General features: G+C 45.2%; 1 protein-coding gene across 14 annotated transcripts in view; it reads left to right on the plus strand.

The window, feature by feature from the left end:
* Window positions 1-15,499, plus strand: part of KNTC1 (kinetochore associated 1) — a 71,092-nt gene extending 55,593 nt beyond the window's left edge. For 2 of the 14 annotated variants that reach the window (XM_036276624.1, XM_036276625.1), the window contains exons 53-64: window positions 167-245; window positions 1,462-1,580; window positions 1,957-2,092; window positions 2,536-2,631; window positions 3,174-3,230; window positions 4,739-4,793; window positions 4,872-4,935; window positions 5,721-5,850; window positions 6,875-6,964; window positions 7,353-7,498; window positions 9,002-9,092; window positions 11,287-11,517. In XM_036276624.1, the coding sequence (XP_036132517.1) occupies window positions 167-245; window positions 1,462-1,580; window positions 1,957-2,092; window positions 2,536-2,631; window positions 3,174-3,230; window positions 4,739-4,793; window positions 4,872-4,935; window positions 5,721-5,850; window positions 6,875-6,964; window positions 7,353-7,498; window positions 9,002-9,092; window positions 11,287-11,388 (1,165 nt within the window). In that variant the 3' untranslated portion in view covers window positions 11,389-11,517. Of the gene's footprint in view, window positions 1-166; window positions 246-847; window positions 933-1,364; window positions 1,386-1,461; window positions 1,581-1,956; window positions 2,093-2,535; window positions 2,632-3,173; window positions 3,231-4,738; window positions 4,794-4,871; window positions 4,936-5,720; window positions 5,851-6,874; window positions 6,965-7,352; window positions 7,499-9,001; window positions 9,093-10,602; window positions 10,639-11,286; window positions 11,518-15,441 lie in introns of those variants that run through there. The other 12 variants (XM_036276636.1, XM_036276635.1, XM_036276634.1 and 9 more) reach the window with 10 other exon arrangements.
* Window positions 15,500-20,042: the final 4,543 nt, after the last annotated feature.

The following is a 20,042-nucleotide window of genomic DNA, read 5'->3' on the forward strand; positions in this document are numbered from 1 at the left end:
ATCATGTTTAGATAAAAGGGAAAGCAAAAATGTCCTAAACCCGTAGCCCTTAAGGCCTGTGTTTGAATTGCCAAGTGACTTTCTCTGTGGACAGAAAAACAGGTCTGTTGTTTTGATAATTGATCACTAAATTAAAATCTAAATATAATTTAAAATTTTTTTCCAGAGTCTTATATCTCCTCCTGTCTCGTCCCATTGATTATAGTTCAAGAATGCTGTTTATATTTGCAACATCAGCTAAAACTGTAAGTCCTAGGCACTTAGACAAAACTCATGTCTGCATCTCAGCATAATATTTTTTCCTGCATATTCACCATGCTCGATCTCATTAACAGGTGGTTAAGATAATGCTCACTGTATACTTATTCAGAGTATATATTACTTCGTAATATCTGCCAAACTCCATTTAGTGCTGGCTTCTGGAACATCCTGCTTAGCAAGCTGAATGGTGTGCCAGTTCCCACGACTATTGACATTCACAATTACTGACTCCCTGGTTAGTCGGCATTCCTGATGCAAGGGGCCAGACAGAGAAGTCTCCGCCCTGGCCTCAAGGCCCTGCGTGACCTGGCTTCACCCTGCAGTCAGCCACTAAACTTCAGCTGGACTGAACTGTCCCTTTTCCTTACCTACAGGCCACATGGCCTCTTTGCTTTCAGGCTGTTGCATCTAGAAATGTTCTGAGGCAGCGGGAGCCCAGGGAGAGGAAGGGTGTGGATAGGAGGATAGAAGGAGGGAAAGGGGGAAAGTCTGAGGTGCCGATGGCATGTCCTTGACAGCAAGGGGAAATATCTCTTCATTTTTCACGCATATTAGTCATTCTTCCAAGAAAAAAATGGTGTTCCAGGAAAAGCGACCATCCCAGCTCTCGGAACAAGCTTTCCCGGAGGAAACCATCACACGGCAGCGTGCGTGACGCGTGCCTCCTGTTTTGTCACACAGAACATTCATGAGTACGTTTTACTCAATTAATATTAATATGTACTCAGATGTTACCTCTTACTATTATATTCAAAAGTTGAGATTTACAAAATTAGTTTCTACTGCTTCATCAAAAATCTTCTTAAGTGGAAGTCATCATTTGTTTTCAGTCCTGTAGCCCTGGCCAGTTTGGCTTAGCAGTTAGAGTGTTGACCCGAGGACCAAAGAGTCGAGGGTTCGATTCCCAGGCAAGGGCACATACCTCGGTTGCAGGTTCGGTTCCTGCCCCAGTCAGAGTCGTGCAGGAGGCAACCAATTGATGAGTCTCTCTCACATTGATGTTTCTCTCTCTCTCTCTCTCTCTCTCTCTCTCTCTCCCTCTCCCTCTCCCTCTCCCTCCCTTCCACTCTTTCAAAATCAATGGGAAAATATCCTCGGGTGAGGATTAACAACAACAACAACAAAAATGATGTTGCTCATGTTACCTAAGCTGTAACCCAAGTGCAGCATGCAGCTCTCCAAACCTTCTTGGTTTTACAGACATTAGATGTGCGCCAGTTAACTTTCGCCCACAGAGCGAGGGCTCTTCAGTGTCTCCTCTATTTGGCTGACAAGGAAACCATAGAATCTCTCTTCAAAAAACCCATCGAAGAAGTGAAGTGAGTAGAATTGTTTAAATTGTATTAAGAAATAGGTAACAGGGCATTGCTTGGAGGGATAGGCCTTGGTTCGTAGGAGTGCGTTCGAGTGCTGTGGAAACGGAGCCTTGAATGTCCTTGACATTTTGGCAACAGGGAAATAGGCCTTTGAGAACATCTTGTTTCCCTTGTTCCTGTGAGACCTTTAAGAACTGAATGTTTTCTTTATCTTGCTTAAAGTGATTTCTTTCTAATATTATATTCAATGAATATATTTAGAAGCCTAAAATAGGCATTTAAAAACAAACAGGCCCAACTTATCCATACAGTGGCTTTTATTTTAAGTGTAAATGTGGCCCATGAGAAGATTTCCCATAAATGCCTCTGTTTTTTCCAGATCTTACTTGAAATGTATAACCTTTCTGGCATCTTTTGAGACTTTGAATATCCCCATCACATATGAATTATTCTGCAACAGTCCTAAGGAAGGAATGATTAAGGGCCTATGGAAAAACCACAGCCACGAATCCATGGTATGCACACTGAGCCATCCAGTGGCCGGCCGCCGCCTTCCCGCTCACTCAGCTGCCTGCCACCCCTCAGGTTCCCGAAGACAGAACCAGAGAAACACTTGACCCCCAAACAAGTCTACTGCTGTGGGGTCTTTTCTTCTTGCCTGTCTTGGCGGGTGACAAGGCCACTTGGAAGTGCCCTTACCTCTCTTCCTTAAGGCCTAAGGCTGCCCCGATCAGGAAGACAGAGCACGCTCATAACCTTCCCACGGCCTGTCTGTCCTCGCGTGGACAATAGGAGGGAGTCCCTGGGTGTGGAGGGGTGTAGTTTCACTTGCTCCTAGTTGTTTATGGGAATTTAGTCCCTGAGGCAGTTGGAGCCCAGGGTGGGATGGATACCTTTTCCAGAGGTGGTTTGATTTTCTGGTATCTTAAAGCAGCGTGATTTTTTTTTCCTGCTGTAGGCAGTAAGATTGGTGACTGAGCTTTGTTTAGAATACAAAATCTACGACCTGCAGCTGTGGAACGGACTCTTGCAAAAGCTTCTTGGCTTCAACATGGTGAGACTCAGTGCCCTCCGCTGCGGCATCGCTTAAAGCTCTGGCCCCGCACTGTTCGGCCTCGCATCAGTGCTCATTCCAAGCGGGTGCGTGGCGGATGCCCTCCGCTGCGGCATCGCTTAAAGCCCTGGCCCCGCACTGTTCGGCCTCGCATCAGTGCTCATTCCAAGCGGGTGCGTGGCGGATGCCCTCCGCTGCGGCATCGCTTAAAGCTCTGGCCCCGCAGCTGTTCGGCCTCGCATCAGTGCTCATTCCAAGCGGGTGCGTGGCGGAAAGACCCGCCCTCGCTGGGTTCAGGCCCAGCTCGGAGGGCTTGGTGTGAGGCCAGAGAAAGTGAAAACTCACAGTGACGCACATCTCCCAGGAAACAAATGGAGGCTTCCCTGGCCTCTGGATATTTGTGAGTCTGGAAGTGGACTGCCCCGGCAGTTCTCATGGAAGATAAATTTGATGCTCCTTTTGAAAAACTCTGCTATTTCATGTGGAAATTTTCCATTTTGGTGACCTTTGGAATGCTTTTCTCTTATTTTTTCCCCCCACAGATTCTTTATCTAAGGAAAGTTTTAACAGCCATTTCTAGTATCCATTCTTTATGGCAGGTAGGTAATTCTGTTCTGTAAGTAAGTTCTATAGAATTTAATCTTTATACTCTCTGGCTTTGTGGTTGCTGGGCACGCTGGGTTAATCATCTCCTTAATAAAGAACAGAACTGGCCTGGCCGGCGTGTCTCGGTGGCCGAGCATCGACATGTGCCACTTCAGCTCCCGGTCAGGGCGCGCCCAGGCTGGGCCGATCTCCAGTGGGGCGTGCAGGAGGCGGCCCGTCGGTGTGCTCTCTCATCAGGGTTTCTATCTCTCTGCCTCTCCCTTCCTCTCTCTCTAAAATCAATGAAGAAAAAAAAAATTGGAGAAAAAAAAAAGAACAGAACTGATCTGCTCTATGTGTGATGTCCCGTGAGAGTGGCACCCACACTCGGTGCACTCTGCTCAGTGTCACCGCCTCCCAGTCCTCCCGGCCTCGGCGGCACGTCTATAGTGTGATGTCCCGTGAGAGCGGCGCCCACGCTCGGTGCACTCTGCTCAGTGTGGCCGCCTCCCAGTCCTCCCGGCCTCGGCGGCACGTCTATAGTGTGATGTCCTGTGAGAGCGGCGCCCACGCTCGGTGCACTCTGCTCAGTGTGGCCGCCTCCCAGTCCTCCCGGCCTCGGCGGCACGTGTGCGTTTGTGCTCTCCCAGCACTGACTCGGCCTCGCTGTCCGTCACAGCGCAGTTATCTTACTTACACATTCAGTGGCCCCTCTGGGACTTCGAAGATCTTTAAAGTCAGAGACCATGTCTTACTCATTTTTTTCTAAATTTCGTAAGTTGCGCACCCACATAATCATTATAATATGGAAATAGATAATGTATTGGTGTCTTGCAAATTGTTCCATACCAGCATATATAGATCTCATTTTTTTGTTGTTTTTTTTTTTAATCCTCACCCGAGTATATTTTTCCATTTTTTGTACAGATAGAGTGGGAGGGAGAGAGAGAGAGAAACATCGACGTGAAGGGACACATCGAGTGGCTGCCACCCGCACGACCAACCAGAGCCGGAGACAAACTGCAACTGAAGTACGTGCCCTTAGCGGGAACCGAACCCGGGTCTCTCCGGACCGCAGGCCGACGCTCTAACCGCTGAGCCAAACTGGCCAGGGCTCGTTTTTTTTTTTTTTTTAATTAAGATATAATTCATATGTAAAATTCACCCTTTTAAAATGTACAGTTAAGTGGGTTTTTTTTTAATTGATTTGAGTGCGAGAGAGAAACATGTATTTGTTGTTTCATTTATCTGTGTATTCATTGGTTGATTCTTGTATGGGCCCTGACCGGGGATTGAACCCACAACCTTGGTATATCGGGATGATGCTCTAACCAACTGAGCTACCAGGTCAGGGCTGCCAAAAATCATTCTAAAACCTAAGCACCTCAAACACAGAGACATCAATTTAGGACCTTGGTTTTTGCATCCAGCATATAAGCTCTAAGTGTATAGTTTTGTGGCTATACAATGAAGAGTTTCTGATATCGCAGGCATGGATTCTGTAATACTCGTGTCTCCACAGGTTCCTTACTTCAGCAAGGCCTGGCAGCGCGTGGTTCAGATACCACTACTTTCAGGTATTGCCTCTCCTCTGGGACACCGGCCGCGGCTTTTACAGTGTGTGTACATACACTTTCGTTGTTTTGTATTTTCAGCCTCTTGTCCTTTAAGCCCCAGCCAGGTATCAGATTGTTGCCAGAGTCTCATTGCTGTTCTAGAGTAAGTAAAATATTTGTTTCCTGCCAACAAAAAAAAATCCAGTTTATTGCTTATAAAATTTCTTTTTCTAAACATCTCTTGTGAGTAATGCCTTTTTCTTGGGAAGGTTAAGCATACTACTTGTTTTTTTTCTTATCCTTACCCGAGGACATTTTTGCATGTATCTTCAGATAGAGTGGGAGGGAGAAGGGGGGGAAGAGAGAGAGAAGCATCGATGTGAGAGAGACGCATCGAGTGGCTGCCACCCACATGACCCCAACCGGGCGGGACAAACCGCAACCGAGGTACGTGCCCTTAGCGGGAACCGAACCCGGGTCTCTCTGCACAGGCCGATGTTCTAACCACTGAGCCAAACTGGCCAGGGCCCACTTATTTTTAAAATAAAAGATTTTTTATTTTTATAATGTCTACTCTCCGTATGTGGTTCAGTTAGTAAACCGATATTCATTTGGTCCCCAATTTTAATGTAAGTGTGGAGTACCCTTTGTGACTGCCCTGAGTGATACAGTGTTGTCTCCTAGATTTGTAGCTTTTTGAGAATTTGTCTTTGGGCATGTAGAGGCTTTCTGACGTAATCACAGCAGCAGCCACTGGTCTGTGTGCTGCAGACTCTTCTACCCCAGGAAGAACGCCGGAAAAGCCCTGAGTTACTCATTACTAAGCATGTTAGGCACCGGCACTTCAGTGTTTAAAATGATGGAAAGCATAGCCAAGTAACAACTGTGGGAAGCTAGAACTAGTGGCCGACAATACAGCCTGGTGACTAATCATGTGCTCTCTTGAAGATGTCCGGTTTCAGGTGATCTCGACATGATCGGAGTCGCCAGGCAGTATGTCCAGTTAGAGCTTCCGGCTTTCGCATTAGCCTGTCTCATGCTCATGCCCCACTCAGAAAAAAGACACCAGCAAATTAAGGTACCTTGGGAATTATTCCTCTGGGGCTGCCAGAGAAAGGGAGGGTCTCATACTGCACACCCCCGGGAAAGGCTGCGTTTTCTTGTCACCAAACCCGTGGAGCTTGGGCAGTACGGACGGAGCAGAGGAGTGTGTGGGAGGTAAGGCCGGAAGACAGGTTGAGGCTAGTCTGACGGAGGCCTTAACAGTGCGTCTTTGTCATGGGGGACTGTGAATTTTCCCAGAAGAGTGAGGTGAAATGATCAGGAGGTATTTTAGAAGGAATAATTCATGTTGGCTTGACGGGAGGAGAGAGGTGTCTAGAAAGGAAACTGGGAAAGCTCTTATCTCACTTAATTTATGCATAACAACCTGTGGGTAACCCAGGAAAGCTTGAGGGGACCAGTCCCCAAAGGAGGGTGGTAGCATTGAATGAAAATGAACTCGAGGGAGGAGCCTGCGAGGAGAGCAGCTTGGCCGAGTGACGAGGTGGGGGAGAGAGGAGAGTCGGGTCTTTGTGCGGGTGCCCCAGAGGGAGCCACAGCGTCTTGGGACAGAACTTTGAAAACTGATGCATTCCCTCTGTGATACAGGACAAATAGAGCATTTGGAAATGTTTTACAGTGACTTCCCCAAAGGTAGATAAGCCCGTAGGCAAATACTATATAAATGAGCACACATATTTTCATCTGTCATTTGTTTATTCATTTCACTTGTGTCAAAGCCATCTGTGCTTATCTTTGACTTTGTTCTTTTTTGACTATTCATACGCTCACCCGTCGCTGCTTCTCTAAGTTTTAGTATTTAAGTAGATTCCTCTTGGCACTTAGAATGACACAATAAACAGCTCTTGCTGTTGGAACAGGTGTTTTTGTAAAGTGCTTTTTTCCTAATTGCAGTAAGTTTTTGTTGACACAGGTATTTTTTCCTATGATATAAATCCTTTAAGATACTTAAAATTTAAAAATGAAAACCTTTCAAGTTTGGCAGAAATGAGTAATAATAGCACTTTTCCATTAAATTATGTTTTGATTTTTTTCTCTAGAACTTTCTGAACTCGTGCAATCCTCAGATCATTTTACAGCAGTTAGAAGAACACATGAGTACTGGCCAGTTGGCAGGATTTTCACACCAAGTAAGAAAACTTTATCTCCTTTTTGCTGTGGAAAATTATGTATTAGAAGGTAATCATTTCCCTAAACCAAGGTTAAGTGGAAAATGACTACCTCAATCTTTTTGTTAATCTCTACAACTATTTTGCGTTCATTAAAACCTATGCGTTTTGTAAAAGGCAGGGACCCTGGCTGTCTTGTTTATTGCTATACTCATAAAAAGTCCCAAAGTGCTTAACAACAACTACTTTTACTTATTTTCTATATACAGTGCTGACATGGGCCTTCCCCCTGCTTACCTTCTCATATAACACGATGATGATCTAACTTCTGATTGTCAGAAATGTTTTGGTATTGAATAGGACTTGGCATTTAACGCATTTTAATATGATGATGCCTGTCATTCTATAGATTCGAAATCTGGTTCTGAATAATATCATAAATAAGAAGGAGTTTGGGATTTTGGCAAAGACAAAATATTTTCAAGCGTTGAAACTACACACAATGAATACCAACAACATCACTGACCTAGTGAACTATTTGGCAAATGAATTAAGGTAAGTGAATTAAAAAAAAGAAACAGTCCTGGCCAATTTGGCTTAGCGCTTAGAGCATCGGCCTGTGGACCAGAGAGTCCTGGGTTTGGTTCCCGCTAAGAGCATGTACCTTGGTTGTGGTTCGTCCCCGACCCCAGTTGGGGTTCTGCGGATGACAACCAGTTGATGTGTCTTTCTCACAATGATGTTTCTCTCTCTCTTCCTTTCTCTCTCCCTCCTGTTCTGTCTGAAGATAAATGCAAAAATGTCCTCAGGTGAGGATAAAAAAAAAGAAACAACTTACACCCGGCCAGTGCATCTCAGTGGTTGAGCATTGACCCAGGCTCCAAGAGGTTGCTGGTTTAATTACGGGTCAGAGCACATGCCCAGGTTGTGGGCCCAATCCCTAGTAGGGGACATGCAGGAGGTGGCTAGTCAGTGTTCTCTCTCATCAATGTTTCTTTCTTTCTTTTTTTTTATCCTCACCTGAGGACATTTTTTCATTTTTTCTTCACATAGAGTGAGAGGGAGAGAGAGGAAGAGACAGAGAGAGAAACATCGACGTGAAAGGGACACATCGAGTGGTTGCCACCCACACAACCCAACCAGGGCCAGGGACAAACTGCAACCGAGATACGTGCCCTTAGCAGAAACTGAACCCGGGTCTCTCCAGACCGCAGGCCAATGCTCTAACCGCTGAGCCAAACCGGCCAGGGCTCATCAATGTTTTTTTCTTTTTTTCTCCCTTCCGCTCTCTCTAAAATCAGTAAAGAAAAAAATAAATTTTTAAAACTTACTATAGAATTTTCTTAAAATGTATCCTTATTTTGAAGGAAAATATCAAATTATAGAGCTATTGGGTTGTAATTAAAGGCTTCAGATGTTAAGCTGTAACATTACTACACGTAACCAGAGGTTAGTTGTCTTGTAACCCAATCCCTTAGAACATGAGGTTGGAATCAGACAATTAAACAAGCTCTCTGAACCCCCGAAATAGGTGTCTCACAATTCTGCTCTAAAACCCTAGTTACAGCTTCAGTTCTTAGCACTTACTCAGGACATCAATGGCTTTACGTAACATAATTTTTGCTAAGCTTGGTTTTCTAATTTTTCAGCACCCACAAGTTTAGAAACAACAAGCTTCTTGGGATCAGGTTGGGAGCAGATTTGGAAAGTAAAAAGGAGAAAGGAGAAAAGGGGTGACCCTGAAGAAAGGGGAGGGATTGAAATGTTGACTGGGTCTACCCCTGCATTTGTCTAACTGCTGGTCACCTGGGAGGTCTCCCCTTGTCCTGACTGCACCATGGCTTCTTTCTGCTGGTCTATCGCTGTGACCCAGCCATAGTTGCGTGTTGTCATTTGTGTACAGGGTCGTTTTTGTGGTATAATCCGCGTAGAGCCAGCTGCACATATTTTAGGTAGGCAGTCTGACGAATTCTGACATGTGTCTGCGCCTGTGACACCATTATAGTTATCACCCCGAAAAGTTTCCTCATGCCCTTCTTTTTCTTTCTGATGCTGTAGTTTAGATGAAGCTTCGGTCTTTGTAACTGAATACTCAAAGCACCGTGGGAACCCGGTGCCCACAGACGCCGCTCCCTGTGAGATCCTGAAGGTAAAGCTGCCCACGGTTACCGGGGCTCTAGCCTGACGCCATATCTATTTCCAGGTCATTGAAATCGAGCCAGACGTGTTCTGGATATCAGTGTGGTTTTATGTGTGACTGTGTCTATTTTTATATTTTATTTTTTGATTAAGAGAGTCCCAGGTCAGAAATGAAGAGTCTGTGGTTTTCCTCTCAGCTCTGTGCCAAGCGCTGCATTGCCCATGCCAGTTGTTGACCCTGTGCCAGCACTGGTTTTGTTTTGTTTTGTTTTTTATCCTCACCCGAGGACATTTTTCCATTTTTTGTTCAGATAGAGTGGGAGGGAGAGAGAGGAAGAGAGAGAAACATTGACATGCAAGGGACACATCGAGTGGCTGCTACCCACACGACCCCAACCCGGGCCGGGGACAAACTGCAACCAAGGTACGTGCCCTTAGCGGACACCGAACCCGGGTCTCTGGACCGCAGGCCGACGCTCTAACCGCTGAGCCAAACCAGCCAGGGCCCAGCACTAGTTTTTACATCTGGGCCGCCTGCATTCAGCTTTCCGCTTCCTCCCAAAGTCTTGTTTCCCTACTGAAGCAAGTGGAACACTAAATTTCAAAAGGCATTGGTTAATGTGTGCTTGAGTATTAATTGCTTTTTCTTCTCCTTTTTTTAAAAAATACACACCCGAGGATATTTTTCCATTGATTTTTTTTTTCTTTAGATGGAGAGGAAGGGAGAGAGAGAGAGAAACATCTATGTGAGAGAGGCACATCAATCCGTTGCCTACTTTATGACCCCAACTGGGCCTGGGGTCAAACCTGCATCCCAGATACATGCCCTTGACTGGGAACCGAACCCATGACCCTTCGGTAGCACCAGCCGACGCACTAACCAATGAGCCAAACTGGCCCGGGCTACTTCTCTTTCTTTAGTTACCTAAGACATGAATGTTCATCATGGAAAAAAGATAAATTTTCAAGAGCAAAACCTAAAAATTCTAATCTCTTGAAATCTCACTACCCAGAGATAGTATCAACCTGTTAACATTTTATTTATCCTTCCAAATATTTTCATATATAAAATGTGCATATAAATTACTTGTTCTCCTATTTTGAATTTAAATATAAAAAGGTAAATATTTTTACTTTGGCCATGGATTAGTAGCTTTAGTAATTATTGTGGGGTTTTTTTTCTTCCTTTGGTCCAAAATAGACTTTAAAATAAGCCTACATTTTGTTAACTTTCATTAATAACTTCCAGTGTTCACTTCCAGTCTATTGTGTTTAGTGGGATAAAATCACTTTTTTCAAAAAGGGACAAGATTGATTCAAGAGATGAATTTGTGGCCCTTAAAATTAGTTTTTTTTTTCCTAGTCCTATTTGTCTGAAATGCCAAAGAATCTTGCGTGTAGATTTTTACCAATACAGTTAAACCTTAGGTTCTGTAGTTTAGCTGAGCGTTTTCTATTTTAAAAAACTAAACGACTAAAACTAAACTCGTAAAAATGCTTCTATGTTTCTTCCCATTTAGATGTTTCTTAATGGATCGTAGTAAATCATCAAACCTTTTTCAGGAAGAACAAGAGGAAGTTTGAAGCCTGCTATTAACTGACTATATTTATTAGTTTTAAATAAATGTGCTATAGCTGTTGTCAAATGTTACCTGACAAGTGATAACTAAGGCACTTGGTCGCCCGACTGTCCCATTAAAAACTCTTATTCTGAGTTAATAAATCTTTTATTTGCCTGTTACTTGTATAACTTACAGAGACTATGTTTTTTGCACCATATATGAGGGAAACAAAATGCAAAAATAGGTTGCTTCCCCCAGAAGAAAAACAACTACTTATTGCCTATTTCTTCCGCATATAAAAATAAGAATGTCAGGCTTTCTAATGTTATTCTAGTAAACATGTATGTAATCTTTGCTGCAGAGTATATTAGCCAGTGGACAGAGAAGACTAGGGAACACTCTAGGTAATTCAAGTGGAGATGGACTGAATGCCAGGAGTTGCTTACAGAGGTGTTAAAAGAACCGAAAGGCAAAAGGGAGATGGAGGGGGGCCGCTTGGGACACAAAAGGGGGAAAGGGCTGTCAGTCCGAGGTCAGGGAGCTGTTCCTTCCTGCCCTGGGTGGGAGCCTCCAGCCTCCATCTGCCAAGGAGCAGGTGGAGCCCCGCTGCTCCAGCTCAGGGGCCGAGTCTCCTCCCACCAGGCCGCTGCAGCTGCCCTCGGCGCCCTCCGCAGGCGGCCTCTGCCAGGCCCCACCAAAGGCCTTTCTCCAGCCACTGAGCCTCATGCCAGCGCCAAGAAATGACGGCCAAGCAGGAAGCCATCTGGCCCGGAGTCTGGGACATGCACGTGCGGCCTGTAAGCCCCCGAGTAGGAGGAGGACCCGGAAGGGCTGTGTGGCTCCGAAAGCCAGCGGACGCTGGGGCTCAGAAACAATCGTGGCCTCATTCTGCCTTGGTGACCTTTTGCCATGCTTGTGAGTGACGTGATGATACTAGAATCAGCTGGCCTTTGTTTGCCAGTTGAGAAAATATCGTTTCTATACTAGCATCATGATTTGAAACATGGGTTGTGGCCCTGGCCAGTTTGGCTCAGCGGTTAGAGCATCGGCCCGCAGACCAGAGAGACCCGGGTTCGGTTCCCACTAAGGGCACGTACCTTGGCTGTGGTTTGTCCCCGGCCTCGGTTGGGGTCATGTGGGTGGCAACCAGTCGATGTCTCTCTCTCTCTCTCTTCTTCCCTCTCTCCCTCCTGCTCATCCTGAAGATAAATGCAAAAATGTCCTCAGGTGAGAATAAAAAACAAAACAAACACTGAACCTTATGAAAACTAATTGTGAGGCTGACATTGCAAGCAGAGCCTGCCATTGTGTTCTCGGGCATAAGCGTGCAAGGAGTGGAAGGGTCAAGTGGTGGCACCAGAACGTAACAGATGGAAAGGCTCCGGCGCCTGAAGCTCAGCTGACGCAGCTCTCTCCCCAGGTGGACGCTGCTGTCTGTTCAGAGTGCAGTCCTCAGGTGCAGGGTGAGCTGCTGGTGTGCCACAGAAGTAAGTGTTTGAAACACAAAATTAACATAAGGTCATTCAGAGTTCAAATATGCAATGAAACATTTTTATTAGCCTTGATCGTTTTTTCAGTTATTCCACTCTTGTCTTCATACTGTTGCCTAAGTATATTCTTAAAACATAAGCCCTGGTCGGTTTGATTCAGTGGTTAGAGCGTCGGCCTGCGGTCCAGAGCGACCCGGGTTTGGTTCCCGCTCAGGGCATGTACCTCGGTTGCAGTTTGTCCCCGGCCCCGGTTGGATCATTCGGGTGGCAGCCACTCGATGTGTCCCTTTCACGTCAATGCTTCTCTCTCTCTCCCTCCCACTCTATCTGAACAAAAAATGGAAAAATGTCCTCGGGTGAGGATAAAAAACAAACAAAACAAAAACATAAGCCAGGCACCCTCCACACGTGACCTCGTGCTTTCCATTGGCTCCCCATTCCACATAGCATAAAACCCAAGTTGCCAACTGAGGCCCATTGGCCCCTTTGTTCACATTAGAAACGGGCATGCACGCGAGGAGATGAATATAAAAAGGCCCTCCTCAGTGGATCTACAAAAAGGCGCCCTGTGGAGGGTCCCTTTTTTGTTGTTGTTGTTAATCCTCACCTGAGGATACTTTTCCATTAATTTCTAGATAGAGTGGAAGGGGGGGAGGAGGGGAGAGAGAGAAACATCAGTGTAAGAGAGACACATCAACCAGCTGCCTCAAACCTGCAACCCAGGCACATGCTCCCAGCTGGGAATCAATCCTGAGACCCTTGGTTTGTAAGCTGACACTCCAACCACTGAACAAACCAGCAGGACAAGGGTACCATTTTTTTTTAATCCTCCCCCAAGGATATCTTTATTTATCTTCAGACAGAGTGGAAGGGAGAGAGAGAGAAACATTGATGTGAGAGAGACACATCGATTGGTTGCCTCCTGCACGACCCCAGCCGGGGCCAGGGACGAACTGCAACCAAGGTACATGCCCTTTGCCGGAATTGAACCCGGGACTCTGGTCTGCAGGCTGACGCTCTAATCACTGAGCCAAACCAGTCAGGGCCAGGGTCCCATTTTTCGAAAGCACTGTGTTTAAAAGCTGGATCTGTTACAACTCAGTGCTACCTGCCCATTCGTACTGTGACTTCCAGCGTCCGCCTGATCCAGCCCCACCTGTCTTTCTAGCCTCTGCCTGCCACTCCCCCTTCCTCTGAGCAGCGTCTCCCAACCAGCCCAACCACAGTCACTCGCCCACACCTCAGCCACTCGCTGCGGGTTGACGTTGGCTAACTTCACAACGCCATCCAAAGTCATCTCGGCTGACTTGTTGATCAACTGTCACAGCATTCATCCTCTTGTCCCCTAGAACAGTGCCTCACATAGTAGACTCTTCACAAACATGTAGGAGAGGTGAATTTTGACTACCCATTACCAGGGTAGAATTTTTCTCCTTGAGTGTTTCATGATCATCTGCACCCATGACAGCAGCTCCTGACACAGGGAAAAGGGGAAGTGAGCAACGGCTGAGTTAAAGCACTGTCTTTCATTTCCATGACTCATCGATATTCTTTCATCATCTCTTGCTTTGAATGAGGTGGCTAAATTTCCATTCCTTTGACTACTTGGAGGTGAGTTGTTGTTTTTTTTATTAGGCTATTCAGTCTTTTTTTTTTTTTTTTTTTTTTTTTACTGCTCTGGGGCCCAGAGATTTGGAAGCTGTGTTTATTGTTAATACATTGGATCCCTCCCTTGGGTAGTTCTGACATGTTCTTGAGTACGAGAATAAGACTGATTAATTTTGGTGATCACACCTATCCTGTTGGGAGTAGCCGACTAAGCATACGGAGGAGCTTGCGGTAACCAACAGGTTCTTTTTTGGTGAATGCTGGTGTCCTAGGTGTGATAGACCAGTGGTTACTTTTTACCTGTTTATACTGCTGTATAATCATAGTCCTTATCAAAATATAGAACATTCTAGAATTCCAGGTGATTTACCTAGTGCCCCTTCCCAGAGCATACTCTCTCCAAAGGTAACCACTATTTTGACCTTTATCATCATAGACTGTTACACTTTCCATGGTTTTTAACTTTCTATAAATGAACTGATCTAGAGTCTGAATTCATTATTCAACATTAAAATATTCATCTATGGCCTGGCCAGTGTGGCTCAGTGGATTGAGGGTTGTCCCATGGACTGAGAGGTCCCAGTTCAATTTCCAGTCAGGGCACAGGCCTGGGTTTTGGGCTTGATCCCCAGTAGGGGGCGTGCAGGAGGCGGTTGATTGATGTTTCTCTCTCACATTGATGTATCTATCTCCCTCTCTCTAAAAATATCAATTAAAAAACAAAAGATTCATCTATGTTATTTTGTGTGGCAGTAGTTCATTTTTTTTTAAATGTTTTTATTGATTTCAGGGGGAGAGATAGAAACATTGATGAGAGAGGAACATCGATTGGCCGCCTCCTGCATGCCCCCCACAGGGGATCAGGCCCACAACCTGGGTGTGTGCAGTGACTGGGGATTGAACTGATGACCTCTTGGTTCATGGCTCAACGCTCAACCTCTGAGCTTAGACAGCAGCCTGAAAGTTGATTCAAAGCCCCAACACCCATTCAGGAATATAAGCAACATTCTGTTAGTTGATCCACAGCTATTAATTGGCTAATCACCCTTCTCTTCCTCCTGCTCTATAACCCACTGCTTTAATGTAGGACATCTTGAATTTTTCTCTTATGAGTATCTTATTGTATTAATATACCAACATGTATCCATTCTACTGTGGGCAGATTTGGGGTTATTTCCAGTTTTTGAGAATTACGAATAAAGCTGCAAGTGAACATTCCTATATGCAACTTTTGGTGGCTGTAAGCACTCACCGTGTTCTTTCCAGGAATGGAAGTGTTTGATGGATGCTTCCAAATCGTCTTCCCAAGTGGTTGTACCAGTCCACACTCCCACCAGCCGTGTGTGAGAGAGCACATTGCTCCGTATCCTTGTCAACACTTGGAATTGTCAATCCTTTTAATTCTGGCCATTCGGATGGGAGACCTTACAATACTCTTGACGGGGAAAAAAAAAAGAATCGAAAGGACAAACGTCTTATCTTGCCCTCCATTCTGGTTTCCCTCCCTTCTCTTTCCCACTTGAAATGTGTGCTTGAGTTAAACTGAGTGCATCTGCACATCTCAGCACCCAGGGGCCGTCACGCTAGATGGTCTCACGTGATTCCAACCCTAACTCACAGCAGCACATTCTTACCATCGGTTTGCAGAAGGATAGAGAAGTAATGAAGTGTTACGTTCTTGTTTTTTCTGGCACTCCAGCTCTCCTTCCAGTGCCCACAGGACTCGAGAATGGGACCTTTAAACTAACTTTCCCTTGGTAAGTGATCCCATAGCTTATTTCTTTTTTAAGATTAAAAACAAAAACAAAACTTTTTTTTTTAATCCTCACCAGAGGATACTTTTTCTATTTATCTTCAGTCAGAATGGGAGGGAGGGAGAGAGAGAAACATCGATGTGAGAGAGATGCATTAACTGATTGCCTCCAACATGACCCTGACCAGGGCTGGGTATCGAACTACAACCAAGGTACGTGCCCTTGACCAGAATCAAACCCAAGACTTTTTGGTCCACAGGCCGACGCTCTAACTGCTGAGCCAAACCAGACAGGGCTAAAACAAATTTTTTAACACTATGTTTTACTGATTTTTAGAGAGACAGTAAAAAAGAGAGAGAGAGAAATATTGATGAGACGGAAACATCGATCGGCTGCCTCCTGCATGCCCTCTACTGGGGATCACGCCCGAAACCCAGGCATGTGCGCTGACCAGGAATTGAACCGATGACCTCCTGGCTCATGGGACAATGACACTCAACCAACTGAGCCACACCAACTGGGCTTATAGCTATTTAAAAAAAACAAAAAGCAGCTTTATTGAGATATAGTTTGCATACCTTATAATACAATTCATTCATTTAACGTGTACAATTCAATGGTTTTTAGTCTATTCATAGATACATACAACCATCACCACAGTCAATATTAGAACATTTCATCACCTCTGAAACCCCATATGCTATAGCTATCGTCCTCCTCTTTCCCCCCTTCAACTCCTACCTGTCTCCTAAGCAACCGTTAATCTGCTTTGTGTCTCTCTGGGCTTACCTATTCTGAACATTTCCTATCAATGGAGTCATACAGCATGTGGCCTTTTGTGCCTGGCTTCTCTCAGCACGTTTTCACGGTTCATCCACACTGTAACATGAGTCAGTGTCTAATTCCTTTTTATGGTGGGATAATACTCCATTGTATGAATAGACCACATTTCGTTTAGCCGTTCAACCATTCATGCAAATGTGGGTTGTTTTCATCTTTTGGCTATTATGAAAAATACTGCTCTACCCCCTATCTTTTTAACGATGCTCTCGGGTTTTTTATTAACCTTTTTTCAATATGTATACAGACTTACACATTCTAAAGTATCAGGGCTCTACGATCAGATTGTTTCCTGCTCCCTGCCTTGTCTCGGGGAGCAGCTCTGCACATACCATGCTCGTTCAAGTCTTGCTCTCAGCCTCTCTGCCCAGTTACTCCCAGTCATTCCTTTCTAAAAAGCACATTCTCCCTAACATTTAATTATTTATTAAAATATATTTTTGTTGACTTTGGGGAGAGAGAGACAGAAACATCAATATGAGAGAGAAATATCGATTAGCTGTCTCCTACACGCCCCCCACTGGAGATTGAGTCCACAACCCAGGCCTGTGCCCTAACCGGGAATTGAACCGGGACTTCTCAGTCTGTGGGACAATGCTCAATCCACTGAGTCACACCAGCCAGGCCCCACAAATTCTTTTTTTCTTTATCCTCACCTGAGGATATTTTTCCATTTATCTTCAGACAGAGTGGGAGGGGGAGGAAGAGGGAGAGAGAGAAACATCAATGTGAGAGAGACACATCAATTGGTTGCCTCCTGCACAACCCCAACTGGGGCAGGGGACAGACTGCAAGCTAGGTACGTGCCATTGGCCAGATTCAAATCCAAGACTCTTTGGTCTGAGGGCCAGCGCTCTAACCGCTGAGCCAAACTGGCCAGGGCCTCACTCATTCTTTATACCGTACTGACTCATTATCCAAGTTCCTTAAACTACTTAAGAGACTTTGCATATATGTGTGAAGTATTAGGACATTCCTTGTATTCAAAGAGATCATGTGATGAACCAGGAGGAATTGCATGATCTCAAAACAAAGATTGTCAACTCATTTTTTCCCAATGTTCTTTATATAGTCTTGATTCTTTTTTAAGTCTCAAAAGGATACATTACTCATAACCCATACTGTGTTTCACACTTCAAAAGGAGAAGTGGTGGTTTATAAAATCCCTTTCCTTCCTCCTCACCCAGTAATATGTGCCCTGCAGTTGATGCTTTTGGTCCTGTGGAGCCAGAATATCTAGGAAAACTTGACTCATCAAATTATATGAAAGCATATGCAATTGCTTCTCTCTCTCTCTCTCTCTCTCTCTCTCTCTCTCTATATATATATATATATATATATATATATATATATATATATATTTTTTTTTTTTTTAATCATCCTCACCCGAGGACATTTTTCCATTCTTTGTTCAGATAGAGTGGGAGGGAGAGAGAGGAACAGAGAGAGAGAGAAACATCGACGTGAAAGGGACACATCGAGTGGTCGCCACCCGCACAACCAACCAGGGCCAGGGACAAACTGCAACCCAGGTACATGCCCTTAGCAGGAACCAAACCCGGGTCTCTCCGGACCGCAGGTCGATGCTCTAACCGCTGAGCCAAACCGGCCAGGGCTCTCTCTCTATTTTTTGATCGATTTGGTAGGGGGGAGAGAAACATCGATTTGTTGTTCCATTTGTTTATTCATTGGTTGATTTTTGTATTTTCTCTGACCAGGGACCAAACCCTCAACCTGGGTGTATTAGGATGATGCTCTAACCAACTGAGCTACCTGGCCAGGGCCTCACTCTCTCTCTCTCTCTCTCTCTTAACGCTCAGCCGGTGTGGCTCAGTGGATTGAGCGTCGCCCCATGGATTCGATTCCCAGTCTGGGCACATGCCTGGGTTGCAGGCTCCATCCCCAATGGGGAGGCAGGAGGGCACCGATAGATGTTTCTCTCTCATATCGATGTTTCTCTTCTTTCTCTCTTTCTAAAAGGTCGATAAAAACATATTTAAAAATAAAATGACTCTCACGCATCCACAGTATGGGACAGTTTCAAAAGACAATGTTTTATTCCTGTTTGCGGGCGGCCCCCGGGCAGACCCCCCAGGATCCTGGCAGTGGTTTAGATCCCACTCAGTGTCCTCATCCCAGCAACCCTCTGCAAGTCAGCAGGAATTTGTATCTTGTTTTCCTTTATTTTAGCACATTCACTCATTGTTTTGGAAATACCTCACATTCCAGGCGCTTCAAGACTTCTGGAATAAACAACTCACCTCTTTCTAGACAAGACCTATTGAATATAAGACTTCCCAGCTGAGTGGAAAAAAACAACCACCAAGACTTGAAGACAGAGAAAAAAGTAATTCCACATCCCTATCAGATAGTCTCAGAGGAATAAATCTTAATTCATTTTCATCATGGGTAATTCCCTGCAACCTTTATGTACAAATGCAGCACCTTCATTAGCATAGATAAAGGATCTATTGCCCTTAATCCATCAGCTGTGAAACAGGTGTTTACTGAGGCGACCTAAGCCATTTATTTTCATAGTTGACACATTACACAATGACTTATGACTAACTGCCAAGAAACACAGTAAGAGCAAGATCAAATCCAACCTTTCAAGTGTTTATCCATGATATTAACCTTTAAATGTCCTTATGAAACCCGCACCCTGCTGCCCTATCCTTGTCTGAAAGCTTTCTGTGTGTGGAATGGAGCAGGAACCCCAGAGGGTGGCCACGGAAGGGCCTTCCAGAACCAGGGAGAAGGGGGACGGAGGGGTGGAGGACAGAGAGCCTCTCCTCTGCTTCCTACCAGGCACAGCCAAGCGCTGCAGGAACGTCAGCCTGGCTTCGAAAAGGGAATCTCTCACCTTCACCGCGTGGAACTGACACCTCACACGGAGAAAGCATGACTCCAGCACGGTGTGGTCCTGTCTCCGTGTCCAACCTGAAGCTCTCGAATCCCGAGAGAAGCCCTACAAACTCTGGTGTGGCCCGCAACTCCGTCTTGCCCGTAGTTCTCAGAGCCGACAAGTCTGTAACTATTTCAATATTGCACCTAAAGCAAGTCCTTCCTGTTTTTGAAATACGAAGACTTGCTGGTGGACACAATAGGGAGGGTGAGACGGGGGTTCCTTTGGGGATCACACACACACAATCCGTGCCTAGCGCCGAGAGGTAACTGCTATTGAGAATTCTCCATCATTAACTACTTCCCTACACCTTCTTCTGCACCTTGACGTTCGTTTCAGTGGGGTACTTTTGGCTGCAAGTAATAGAAAATCCGATTAGACATGGTTTTTAGCAAAGAGGGCATCTACTTTCTTGCATAATCAGAAGTACAGACATCAAATTTCCAGAGCTTGCCAGTGATGCAATCAAGAACCCAGGTTCCGTCCGACCGGTGTGGCTCAGTGGCTTGAGCTTTGTCCCATGGACTGAGAGGTCCTGGTTTGATTTTCAGTCAGGGCACATGCCTGGGGTTGTGGGCTCAATCCCCAGTAGGGGGCGTGCAGGAGGCAGCCGGTTATCTCTCTCACATCGATGCTCTTGTCTCTCTCTCCCTTCCTCTCTCTCTAAAAAAAAAAATCAATAAAAACATATTTTTTAAAATCTTTAAAAAAAAATTAAAAAGAGCCCAGGTTCTTTCGTGTCTCTACTCAACTATCCTTTAATCTGCTTGTCTCCTCTTTACTACAAAAGGGCTCAGCTGC

The sequence above is a fragment of the Molossus molossus genome, unplaced genomic scaffold (assembly GCF_014108415.1).
Source record: "Molossus molossus isolate mMolMol1 unplaced genomic scaffold, mMolMol1.p scaffold_m16_p_22, whole genome shotgun sequence".
Lineage (NCBI taxonomy): Eukaryota > Metazoa > Chordata > Mammalia > Chiroptera > Molossidae > Molossus > Molossus molossus.